This window comes from Eubalaena glacialis, chromosome 7 (assembly GCF_028564815.1).
Source record: "Eubalaena glacialis isolate mEubGla1 chromosome 7, mEubGla1.1.hap2.+ XY, whole genome shotgun sequence".
Classification (NCBI taxonomy): Eukaryota; Metazoa; Chordata; class Mammalia; order Artiodactyla; family Balaenidae; genus Eubalaena; species Eubalaena glacialis.
Window position 1 is genome coordinate 63,458,882 of NC_083722.1, and position 13,762 is coordinate 63,472,643.

At 41.8% G+C, this 13,762-nt stretch overlaps 1 protein-coding gene across 1 annotated transcript in view; it reads left to right on the top strand.

Annotated features, from left to right (window-relative positions):
• The window catches only part of STAC (SH3 and cysteine rich domain), a 111,999-nt gene extending 98,654 nt beyond the window's left edge, over positions 1 to 13,345 (top strand). Inside the window, exons 9-11 of the mRNA XM_061195245.1 lie at positions 4,570 to 4,621; positions 4,716 to 4,853; positions 12,069 to 13,345. Coding sequence (XP_061051228.1) covers positions 4,570 to 4,621; positions 4,716 to 4,853; positions 12,069 to 12,167 — 289 coding nt within the window. The 3' untranslated portion in view covers positions 12,168 to 13,345. The remainder of the gene's footprint in view (positions 1 to 4,569; positions 4,622 to 4,715; positions 4,854 to 12,068) is intronic.
• Positions 13,346 to 13,762: the final 417 nt, after the last annotated feature.

Here is a 13,762-nt window from a genome sequence, read left to right on the forward strand (position 1 = left end):
GCTGTTAGACCAGAGCAGGACTTTCTACTAACATGCCTGGAGTGTGATAATGTGAAATAAGAAAGAACTGTTTCATGGAAAGGGGCCTGGTCAGCCACAGAGGCATGAAAAACAGCTAGAGACAGAGAGTCATGTGCTGGCAGTGTCCATCCTAGGACCAACCAAGGGAAGGAGAATTTTAAGCATTAGCCCTCCATTCCTCCAGGATCAATGGCAAGGCTCTTCCTAGGTACAGCAGGTAGGCAGAGTGTTGACTTAGTTCTTTGATGGCAGGACATGGCACTCTGACACCACAGGTAGGAGAAAACAACTAAGTTGAGAACAGGTTAGAAGAGAACTCACAGTTGAGAGTGAAGGGCTGCCACACAGGGCCACACTGGCTGACCAGGGAGTCAGGGTAACAGCAGCTGGAGCTGTAGGGGCAGCTTACATATGGTCAGCAGCTGGGATTAGTGAGGTTTCCCAGGCTTCCTGTGGGTTAGCTAATTTGAATAATTTCACAGGCTCCAGGGTGCAGAGGCTGTCCCTAGCTGTCTGGTACCTGGCCCCAGGGCATTTAGGGATGGGGCTGGTACATAGTGCCCCAGATCATCTGAGCCTCATGAGGGAAGTGGTGTGGGTGTTGATTTAATCAGATGATTAAGGGGGAACTGACCAATCTCTTGCCAGAGTTTCAAAACTGGTCAAGACATATTTTAAAAAATAAATTTAAAATCTTATATTACACAGAGTGATTTTTACCTTGCATGCCTACTCAGATCAACTGCCTGGAACCCAGTGTGGGAAAGGATCTAAAGCAGCCTCGGTGGGGAAGAATGCTGGGAAGAGAAGAGAAGAATGCCAGGCAGAGGCAAGAGGGCAGTAGAAATCCCACAAGCCACATGTGTGCTTGCCCAGATGTTAGAGAGTTGTTGTCTTGGATTCAAGTGCCGCCCTAGAGCAAGATCCTCCCCAAAGTGAAAAAGAGACATTAGCTGTCTCTGCTTGATGATTAGAGTATTTAAATCATATCATTAGGGGTCCACTCTTATTCTTTGTGACTGCATCCTGTTTATTTCCTTCATATATATTTATTAGTTATATATACACATTCTATATTTATTAAAAGTTTAATTATGCATTTGCTTGTTATCTATCATTCTCACTAGAATATTAGCTCCAGTGAGGACTTTACTCACCAAAGTATACCCAGTGCCTAGTAAAATCACTCTTTCAGAGTCAGTGTTCTGTAATATTTGTTGAATGAGTGGGTAAACAAAACAACAAAGGATAAAGGGATGAATGTAATTCTCCTCACTCACCAAGGAATTTTAGATGCTGGCAGTGCTCTTTTATAGGAGAAGACAGAAACCCCATCACGCTGTCAGGATGTCAGGATGTCTGGTCTTTCTCATAAAATTATAGCTTGTATTCCAATGAGTGCCTTATTCTAATGTGTGGTTTAGTTAACATAGGTCATGGGCTCAGGGACTGTCCACATCTGGGCACGGTGAAGACTGACTCTCTAGACCATAAAAATAGAAGCTGGATTCAGGCAGCACTGTTTTACACCCTTAGAAAAGTCACCTCTTCCAACCTTGATTCCCTACTTAACAATTTCTACCAAAGCATCAGCAAAGTCACTGTAGTTGATACTAACACATGGTTTCTTAGGTTACTAGGCTAAAGAAAAACTGCTGGAGCTAGAAGGACTTTTCTACATTGACTTTTATCCTTGCTGCTTAATTAAATCCCTCACCTGAGAAAAGAGTGATTTTCAGCCTTCTCACTTTCTGTGGCATCAGCATGATACTGTGACTGTTGAAATACCAAAATGCCAGTTGTGTTTAATGCTTCAGGTGCAACAAGCCTGTTGTATTTGGAATCCCCTAAGAAGATAGATATTAACTGAAAATTGAAAATGACAGCAGAGGAGATTGAACCAGAATAGCAAAAGGAGCACACAAATCTACTTCCCTTCTTGCTCCAATCCCTTAAAATGTCAGAAAATATAATTTTTAAAGAATACATCCATCATAGTACTAGAAAATAAGAAATAACACTATCAGAGACCAAAAAATCTTAGGAGTTTCCTGGGAGACTACAGCAAACAGAGAACAAGGCAGATGACCAGAGACCAAAGGATGCTCAGGGAAAAAAACAACTTTAAATGTAAGAGCACAGAAGAGACACTGAATTCACAACAAGTTCATTAAAGAGCATGATGGTGTCTTGGTGACTGAATTGTATTAATGGCCCCAGTTCTTCACCAACCCTGTATCCATACCCTTTGCCATGAGACTTTACAGTTCCTCTCACTGCAGAGTTGCTTTGCCCAATAAAATGAGGCAGAAATGAAAATGTGTCAGTTCTGAGCCTAGGCCATAGAGGTCTTATGTGTTTTTCACGTTTCCATTTGCTGCCCTGGCAATGCTATGAAAGTCCAAACTGACCTTCTGGGGTATGAGAAACATGGAATAAGGCAAAATCAACCCAGTCATCCCAGCCAGCAGCCAACACCCAAGAATGTGAGTGAATCTTTGAGGTTTGGGGGCTGTTTGTTACACAGCATTATCATTGCAATATATAACTGATACAGAGTCCCAACAGTGTTCATAACACCGTGTTACTACTTAGAATGAGAAATAGGCAGCAATGGTGTTTGACTCTAGAATTAAACCATTACCTGTACTCTAAAGAAAGGGAACCCCTGCCCAAGGAGGGCTCCTGTGTGGGCACAAAAGACTGAGAAAGAAAAAGAATTGTGTTGAGATAATTCTGGACCTCCAGAGCTTCTAGAGAGCAGGAGGGAAGGAAAAGATACCTCTACTTAGAGGAAAATAATCTAACCTTCTCTCTCCCCGGGGTTAAGAAAACCGCCCTTGTTTTAGCCATTGGGGTGGTGGTAGGAGGCTCCAGACTGCTTGTCTGCTATACTCTCAAGCATCCAAAGATGAGATGCGTCGACTGACACACCCTGCTCTCTTAAGCAGAGCCTGAAATTGACCCTCATACATTGCAGATACAGATGTATGTGATAGCAGAGAAACTTGCCCAGCGATTCACACCCTCTGTTTTCAGTCATGAATATAAAGAGACAGCCGAGAAACAGGTGTTGGAGAAAATCCCTTGATATGAAGGAGAAGTAAAGTAATATGATAAAGAACAGGCTAACTAATCCTAGTGGAAACAAATCATTCAATAGAGGGAAGAAATATTGTTTTAAATATATAATAATATCCTCAGAAAGATCCATCATACTATTCAATCCATAACATAAAGTGACAAATGTTAAAAGGAAACTTTCAGAAAATAATACAGAATGCTTGGAAATTCAATTTTTTTTAAAATTCTCAGTATTATAATAAATATTAGAAGAGGCAAGCCCATTAAGCAATTAGGAAGATTAAATTGAGAAAAATTTTAGAACAGAGTTGTTTTTTTGGGGGGGTAGGGGTTGTTATTGTTGTTGTGTTTTTTGGCTGCATCGGGTCTTAGTTGCGGCATCCGGGATCTTTCCTCGCGGCGCACGAGCTCTTCATTGCGGTGTGCGGGCTTCTCTCTAGTTGTGGCAGATTCTTTACTACTGGACCACCAGGGAAGTCCCAAACAGAGTTTTTTTTTTTAAGATAGAAAATGTGTAAGAAAGACAAAAGATATAGATAATTGATCCAGCAGGTCCAACATGTGTTGCATAGAAATTCCAGGAAGAAAGAAGAGAGAAAAATGAATGGGAGAAAACAGTGAAAAAAATAGACAAGATTTTCCCAAGTTGAAAAAGAGTACAATCTTCAGATTGTAAAAGTGTCATGAGGTGCAGAGAAGAAGGAATGAAAAGACACATCCACACACACACACACGTGGATGTGAAAATCAAATAAGAAGTGGCAAGTAATCACCATATCTACAACAATACCAAGAGCAAAAACATTATGTAGTTCTTCAGTTAAACCAAGTAATTCTTGATGAAGGATATAACAGACACACACACAAGTCTAAAACAAAATTCCAGATTATACCAGCATAAAAGGTGGCAGACAAGGGAAGTGGAACTAAGTAAAAATGGTTTCAAGAAGGTACTGAGAAGACATAGCTGATAATAAAGATAATGTCTCATTCCAGATGTCATTAGTAAACAAAAGAAACAGCCAAATACATCTATATCTCTATATAAATGTCAGTGCATGAAAAAGCGTCCAGAAGGAGGCACAGGAAACCACTCACAATGGTCACCTCTGGGCAATGGGAGGAGGATTACGGGGCAGGATATGAAAAAACTCCAGTTATCATATTTTAGACTTCCAAATTTTAGAGATTTTTTCAATGCAAAGATGATCATCTACGTATAATATAAAAATAAAGCTAAAGATTATTTTTAAAATACAGCACAGAAATTACACTTGCTTTCAGTATCTAACAAAGCTATTTTCATGGGTGGGAAGAACAGGTAAAAGTCATGTTTATTTTAGTCCTATTTATTTTAGGATTATTTGTGTAAGTGAAAAGCTACCACTTCTGACTTTAAAGGACCATCTTTTTCTCTTTTACCCCCTCTACTTCCCCACCCAATTCATTCATTCTTCATTTTAGGCCAGGAGACATGATTACTCTTCTAGAGGACTCCAATGAAGACTGGTGGAAAGTAAGTATTTCTTTTTCTTTAAGAAAAGTCATTTGGTAAATATAATCACAATGAATGCTACAATTGTGGATGCATGCCTCCTTTTTCCTTTCAGGGGAAAATTCAAGACAGGATTGGCTTCTTTCCAGCCAACTTTGTTCAGAGAGTACAACAAAATGAGAAGATTTTTAAATGTGTTAGAACCTTCATTGGGTGTAAGGAACAGGGGCAGATAACACTGAAAGAGAATCAGGTGAGTAAAGCACACAAACTCATACCAAGTATGACCAAAACAGAGTAACAGTCATTTTGACAAATAGCAGTACATTTAAGTCTGAATAAGTGGAGTCACAAGCGAAATATTCACTTTGAGAAAAGATATTCTTAGTCCAATGATATTAGTGTAGGAGGATCTAAACATGCAAAACCAAAATGTTAGGAAGCTCACTTGCCTTCCCTGGGAACCAAACATATAGATTATATATTATTTACAGAGCTTATATACCTACATTTTTTGAACTTCTATACATGGCCTATAAATGAGGAAACAAAGGTTCATAGAGGTGATGTGCCTTGCTTAAGGGGCAAAAACTTGGTAAGTGGCCAGGCTGGAACTTAAAGATAGGTCTGCAAGCTTCAAGTCAGTGCCTTCCACTGAGCCATGTGCCCTGGACAATGTGTAACAAACTAGGAATGTCAAGTGCCTTTTGCATGGTTTGGTTCCCAGGGAAGCAAGTGTCCTCAGGGCAAGTGTCCTAGGACCAGAAGGGCCCTTGGAAACAAATTCTTGCTCATACAGAAGCCCTACTGAGTCATTCTTGATTACAGGCAATGGAATCACCCTCGTCAGACTGAGACCCCATCTCTAATGCCATAAACATCCCACAAAGCAAACGGGACTTTTCCCAGCTGGATTCCACACCAGTGTTTCAAACTTCTCCAAGATTACCCACTGTATCCTTCCTGTTACAAAATCTGGGAAGTTTTTGAATGAAATACATTCGGGAAGGATGTTCATCTTTATTGGCAAAACATTATTACATAATTTTGCTAGCTTGTTTGATTTTTTTTCTCAGAATAATCTTGTGCTTCCCCATTTGAGATTAAACATTGTTTTACGTTATTAAAATACAAATCAGTGAAAGCAGAAGGCGAGTTAAAATTTGCCGAAGCTGATCAATTTCCAGAAGCAGAACAGCTGCTCGAAGACTTCTACCAATCCCTTGGCCATATTCCCCCTGAAAAAAAATTTTCCTGGGAATGAGCTCACATTCTCCACTCTCATGGTTGAACTGACAACCTGCTGGGGTGGGGGTGAGACAAACAACCCAGCATCTTTAATTAGACACGCTTGAGACACAACACAGCATTTCGGCCTGAACCTGGAACCGCATGAATCTACCCGTAATTGTTTAGGAAGGGCTGTAACCCTGATATTTGTGTAGCCTGGTATTTCTAAGGTGTGGTCTTTGCACCACGTGAATCAGAATCACCTGGGAGCTTGCTGAAAATGCAGATTTCTTTTTTTTTTTTTATTCATTTTATTTCTGGCTGTGTTGGGTCTTCGTTGCTGCGCGCAGGCTTTCTCTAGTTGCGGTGAGCGGGGGCTACTCTTCGTTGCGGTGTGCGGACTTCTCATTGCGGTGGCTTCTCTTGTTGTGGAGCACGGGCTCTAGGCGCACGGGCTCAGTAGTTGTGGTTCGCGGGCCCTAAAGCGCAGGCTCAGAAGTAGTGGCGCACGGGCTTAGTTGCTTCACGGCATGTGGGACCCTCCCGGTCCAGGGTTTGAACCCGTGTCCCCTGCATTGGCAGGCGGATTCTTAACCACTGTGCCACCAGGGAAGTCCCTGAAAATGCAGATTTCTAACTCCATCCCACACCTGCTGAAGCAGAAACTTTCAGGGCAAAGGCAGGGAATCAGCCTTTTTTACAGACGTCCCAGGTGTTCCGATCAAAGCTAAAATTTGAGAATGACCTTCATTTCCATTTCTCACTTTTAAGTCCTATAGTAGTTTTTTGGGAACTGAAGGCATTTTTATTTCCAATTACATGTGGGTCAACAAAAGGCACTGAGATCTCTTTACTCCTATACAAATCTCTATTTTCGATCTTTGTCATCAATGTGGCTACCAATTTTTGGAAAATATCAGCCCTCTGAAAGAAAATTCCATTTTAAAAATCTATTATTGAGAAAAACTTTTAAATTTGTCTCCACTTTAACGTCTTAAATTATTTTAGGTGTAAAAGTTCAAAACATGCTTGTTGATTGAGGGGAGTCTAATGTAGTAGCAAAACACAGATTCCAGTATCATACGGAAATGGATCTATATCCTGTGTGATTTTGACAAAGTCATCTCTGAAAGTCAATGTTCTCATCTGTAAAATTGGCATAGTAGCATCTATCTCTTGACATGGAGGTGAGAGTTACCCGTATCACCTGTGTAAAGCGCCAGCACAGTGCCTGACCACCGTGGGTGCTGAGCGGGGTCGTTACCCTTGCTGCCATCATCATTCAGAGAAAAGCCTAAATGGGAAATCCATCTACAGTGGCCAGTGCCACCTAAAATTACCTAGTAAACACCAGAAAATAGCATGATATTTAAACTCTAAAAATATAAAGAGACAAATGGTCATTAGCAGGGAAGTAGAAGAAATTAGATCCTGAAAACAAATGTAATGCATCTCTTTGATTAAATTTCTGCCTCGGGGGTTAATTTGTCTCACAATTATTACATTATTTTTTCACAGAACTTTTGCTGCAAATAGAATTAAGTTATCTTTTTGTTGTGAACACACCTAGAGTTTGCATTGACACGAGTATGTTTTCTTCATTTTTGAAATTTAAAAACTATCCTTATTAAATCAACTTAAACACCATAAAACTATGTTTTAATTCATCCATAGTTCCGTCATCCCTAGAGAACTATTTTAATTGATTCTTGTGTTCTATAAAAGCTTTAAAGAAAAATGGATAAATCATTTTTAGATTAATAAAACTAAAATGCTTTTATTGTGGAGAAAATTTGGAAAATACCCTCAAAAATTACAAAGAAGAAAATAAAGATCACAGGTAATTCAGCCATCAAGCGACTATCGACATAAATACTTTCGTGTTATTTCCCACCAGACTTTTCTTCTAATTCTTATTTTGATATCATATTATATTTAGTTTTGCAACTTTTTTTTAAACTTAGTTATTAAATGTTTATCAAAACACATGTTTTAGCAGTTGTATAACATATCATCATGTAGATCAGAGGTTGGGTAACTATAACCAGTGGATCAGTCTGACCCTGTTTTTAAAATAAAGTTTATTAGAACACTGCTGCACTCATTCATCTATGTATTGCCTGCATTGCCTGCGGCTGCTTTCACACTGCAGCAGCTGGGTTGAGTCATTGCAGTGGAGACCACGTGGCCTGCAAATGTTTCCTATTTAGTCCTTTACAGAAAAATTTTGCCAACCCCTAGTGTAGGTGTACAAGAATGTATTAAGTTTTCCTCTATGATTGGATATTCAGAGTTTTTAAAAAACTATTATGGATAACTTCAATGAACACCTCTAAACCTAAATTGTTTTTTATAACTCTGATTACTTCTTTAGGATATGCTTTAGAATTTACAGGAAAACAGATAAACAATTTTTACAGTTCTTGATACATACTGCCAAATTGCCTCCCAAACATTTGTGCCAATTTACACCCACATCAGCTGTTTATGAGAATATTCAGTTTACCACATCCTTGCCAGAACTGAACATTACTATTTTTTACATATTTGTATATCATACAAAATGATATCTGTCGTTTTGATAAGTGAATAATATTTCTTGTTAATCCTCATTTCCTGGATGGTTAGAGAAGTTGAAATTTTAACACATTTGTATTGGGCATTTGTATTTCTTTTATGAATAATCTGTTTATGTACTTTCTTGTTTTCTTACACTGCTGAAAAAGTTTTCTGTCCTTTAAAGATATTTACACCTGATCTATCATGTGTGGCCAACGTTTCCCCCAGTTGGTCCTTTGCCTTTTGATCTTAATGCTTCTTCCTTCAGGGACTTAATAATGCTTCAGTTGAATCATCTCTGTTTTATCGTATTTCCCTTATGGTTTTAATCTCTTTATTGCTTCCCACTTTATCACTTCACTTCTTCCTAGGAGAATGTTTCAAGATAGTCCCGCACTTCACTTTAATTTTCTGAAGTTTGATTCAGGCTTTCATCACTTCTAACATTGATCTTAATTTAGTGTTTATTTCCCTGTAGTATTTTCTTCTCAATCAGCCCGCTTTCCTCTACAGCAGGTTTTCTTTAAGTTAAGTAGGTTCCCACGTAAACCTAATGTAATCACAGGGGTCCTTATAAGAGGCAGACAGGAGGGTCCGAGTCAGAGGAGATGTGACAGTAGAAGTAGAGAGGAAGAAAGAGAGGGATTTGAAGATGCTGTGCTGTTGGCTTTGAAGATGCAGGAAGGGACCATGAGCCAAGGAATGCAGGTGGCCTCTAGAAGCTGAAGGTAAGGAAACAGATTCTCTCTTAGAGCCTCTGGAAGGAACACAGACCTAATGACACCCTGATTTGGGGACTCTGATCTCCAAGACTGCAAGATAATAAATTTGTGTTGTTTTAATCTACAAAATTTGTGGTAATTTGTTATAGCCACCATAGGAAACAAATCCAAATTTGTTTGGATTTGTTTCCTATGTTAAAGCAAATTTGCAGATGTGATTATGTTGCAGGTTATTGACCACGTGACAGGGAGGTAGCCTGGATTGTCTACATTGGCCAAATCTAATCATTTGTACCCTTAAAAGCAGTGAAATGTAACTGGCTGGAGAAAGAGAGATGCAGCAAAAGAGGGCAGAAGAGAGATGAGGCAGAAGGGCAGGTCAGAAAGAGATTAAGTGTGCAAAGGACTCAACCCACCCTTGTTGGATTTGAAGCTGTAGGAAGGGGCCACAAGTCAGGGAATTCAGGTGGCTTCTAGCAGCTGAGAATGACCCTTGGCTGACAGCCAGCAAGGAAACAGGGACCTCAGTCCTACAACTACAAGTAACTGAATTCGGCAACAACCTAAATGAGCCTGGAATTGGAGTCTCTCCTAGAGCAATAGAAGAGAAAGAAAGGAATAGGACCCTACTGACTCCCTGGTATTGGCCTTGTGAAACCCAGAGCAGAGAAAACTGGCCAAGTCCACCAGACATAGGATTTAGAGAACTGTGATATAATAGATTGTGTTGTTGAAAGCCACTAATTTCTGGTAATTTATGACAGCAGAAGTGAACTAATACATATCTCAAGTCACAAAACTCCAATTGAGTCAACCGCAAAAGGTATATTTTACTCATATAATAAGATGTCTGGATACAGGGCAGTTCTTGGATTCGTAATTCCGCAGCTTGATCCCATGATCAGGGAGGGATCCAGATTCCTCCACCCCTCTGTTCTGCTATGCTTAAAATGTTAGCCACCTGCCCTAGTGGTCACAGATGGCTGCGGCCACTCCAGGAATCCTTGCCAGAAAAAGAAAGAGATTTTCTTCCTAGTGCATCTCTTTTAAGAGGAAAGCAACCCTTCCCAGAAGTTTCCGAGCAGATATTCCATCCTGTTTCATTGGCTGGAACCGAGTCCCATGGGAACCACTAAGAATCATTAGCAAGGAGGATAGAAACAGACTTGGACCAATTAGAATTTACCTGAGTCCTGCAGGGTAAGGATAGACAACAGAACAAAAGTCCGGACTCTGCTGCATGGGAAGGGGGCAGTAATGACTGTTGATATCAACCAACAAGGTCTGCGTCATCTTTTAGGCTGGTAGATTTATCCTTGGTCCAGCAGCACAACTTGCTTCTGTCATCAGTTGAGCTCAGCTCCAAAGGTCTTATGGAAATTTCAGCCTCTGGAATGGCTGTCAGTCTGGGCATTCAGTATTTTGACATTTCTTCCCCACCTCCAACTCCCTATCTTTTCACAGGTATTTTGAGGGGAAGACTGAGTCTAAGAATGCTAGGCAAGAAATTTTTTTAAATAAAATGACTGTTCTTCTGCTCTAAGTGGCAGCATATTTAAATGTTGATGAGCTTGGAGGCAATGCAGGGGGAAACCTTAGACATTATCAGCATATGCGCTCCCGGAAGTGGGTTAGACTGAAGGACTTTAGCCATATAGGACTAAAAGGGAACTGAGCCAAGAGGGGCACTTAACCGGCAGGTAGTAGATTTCTGAAACATGAATCAGATACCAGTCCATTGTGTGCCCCAAGCCTCAGGAGTCACAAATCTTTAAGTATCCTAATACTTAATCATAAAGCTCCTTATTCTGTGTAAAAGAAGAACCCACTCTATTGGTTTCTGTTGGTGCCCTGCCTACATCCCCTTCACTAGGTGTGTGCACCCATCTTCCAGTTGCTATGTCAGCAACTAACAACTCACAGCTGCCCCTTCTCCAGCGAATACCCCTTGGTGGAAGAAGAGCTGCCTCACCAGAGTTACGCCTCTCACTCCGCAGGTCAGCCAGTGACCAAGGACTAACGTGGGGTCCAAAATGCCAGACCCCTTGCTTGAAAGTGGGTCAACCCTATGACCCAGTTAACGCTCCGGCGCTCGCTGTGGGATCAGGCTGAGGTTCACCTCCAGCTGAGACCACACCCTTGCCTAGCTCCTTCTCCTGGCCCATCCTGCTTCCCTCACGTCCCACCTCCCGAGAGCACTCCCACAGCAAGTCACTTGCACAAGGATTCCTGTCTCAGGCTCTGTTTCTAGGCAGTCCAACCAGGGACAAAACTCACCACCCTTGGAAGCAGGTTCAGCAGGAGAAACTCACAGCACACGAACAGCCCTTCAAAACCGCTTCTCATTGACAGCTGGCCACAGCCACCCTTACATGCCCTGCAATGGCCTGTTAGTGGTGAATGACAAAATACCCAAATGGATTTTAACCACCTCCTTTTTTAAGTCCAGCGTAGGTGGTCTTACTCTGGAATATGCAAGATGATAGCATCTATTTTCTTGTGACCAAGAATGAAATAGCTTCCTTTGACTTCCTGACATTATATGTATAAACTTCCAGGCATATGATAGGAGCCTGCTACATGGTAGCCATTATTTTGGATTTTAAAATAATATATTGAGGACTCATTGCGTGCCGCATGCTAGGCTCTGTGATAAGCATTATCTCATTCTGTCCTCATAGGGACTCTTCACGGGGACCCAGAATCATCAATCCTGTTTTACTGATCCTCATTCATAAAGCTGAATCTCAGAAAACATTCAATGCCTGGACCTAGTTCCAAACCCAGGGTGCTGCTTAATTTCTTATCAAATATTTTTCTCACCGAGCCACGATTTCCCTAAACCAGTCTCCCTTTTGCAATTTGGTGTTCCACTGACTTCAGCCAGCGGTGATTCAAGCTGCGGGTTCTAGCTTCTTGCCCGTTGACACGTTTCTTTTTTTCTTCCTTTTTTCCAGATCTGTGTGACTTCTGAAGAAGAACAAGACGGCTTTATCAGAGTCCTCAGTGGAAAGAAGAGAGGTCTGGTCCCCTTCGACGTTCTAGAAAACGTCTGATTCCTGGCCCCTCCTCCTTTTGCAGTCGGCAAACTGCGGTGATGCCTCACCTCACACTGTGTTAACCCAGAGGAGCTGCCGCACTGACCCGCCACCCAGGAAACAGTGAGACAAGACTCAAGGGTCTGAGACTGTGGGGGAACAGCCACAAGGCAGGAGGCGCATCCCACAGCACATCCAGGCTGCCCAGAGATGGGGGTGAGGCTGAGAGAGTCAGCCAGCAGAGCCGAGTGCCATACCCAGCAGGCGGTAACCACCGCCGTCCCCCAGGACTCAACTCCCTCCCTGTCCATGTGGTGTCAGTTAACCCTCTGGAGGATGCTCCAGTCTGTGGAGTGGCCCCAGTTGAGGCTCAGATCCACGTAACCAAGTGTGATTCTGGTTCCAGACCTTTGTCCCCAGTACCGACCAATCAGCATCATCACATCTAAGCCCCCAGCAGTCTCTCTGCAGAGCATCAGGAAGCCCTACTTCCTAGCCCCCAGTACTCCCTGCAAGCCCCCCTCACTGTGATCGAGCTGTCTCTCTGGCCTCCGAATAAGTCCTGGTGGCGTGCGTTAGATGTGAGGGATAAGTTGATGAGGCACCAACTGCAAAGACCTGATCTGCCCCAAAATTGCTGTCAGGCAGTCCCCCTGCTACTCTAGTTACTGACAAAGGTGACGGAGGCAGGATACGAGGCATGGAAGAAAACAGTGGGCCCAGTGGGGTTAGGTGGGGCAAAGAGCTCTTAGTTATGGATGATTATACAGCCCTTTCAATTATGAAGTCCTTTCCCCAAGGAGATGGAGCTGGGGAAGTGAACGTGGAAAAAAGTCTCCATGAGTGCTTCATCTTCATTTGACATCCTCTGTCTGGGGACAGTTTCCCCTCCTGCCATCCTGTAGGACTCCCTTTTGAAGGGGGTTTGAGCCCACCTTGCCGGGAACCAGAAACAGCATCTTAGGAGAAAAGTAGCCAAATAGGAATCCATTCTTCTTTAGGGCAGAATATTATGCCCCAGCAGATATATAAAGTGGAAAATAATCCTTAATGCTTCATCCCTCTGAAAGCAGAGGAACTTGGGGCCTATTAAGCATCAACTAGAGGAATCTCTGTTACTCTGTATTTGTACTAATGTTTACAAGAATGCAATATACTGTGATGCCTTCCTCCTCAAGCCTCCTCCTAGCATTCAAACTTGCATCTTATCAGTCATTAATGCAGTTAAACTTCAATTCACAATGACCTTCGAATTAATGTCAGTTTGGTTTATTTTGTTACGGAGCAATAAAATCATTAGAACAATTGGTTTTTAAAAGACTTAAGTGGATGCATCCTGTGCATGTAAGCATTATTTCCCAAACCAAAGCATCATTAGTCTCCGTTTATTTCTTTTGTTACTGCTCAGTGTGAAGTTGGGAGCTGAGACGGAATGGCTGCTGGTTTCACAGTAGTTTGGATGCCTTACTCTCATTTTAAAGCCAGCATCCAGAATTTCCTCCCTCCCTGATACAACATGCAAAACTGAGTGTACAGAATCAAGATGGATTCTTCGAGAGCCAGGGTGGATAACATGACTGCCATTCCATAAAATGGAACGCCAGAATACAAAC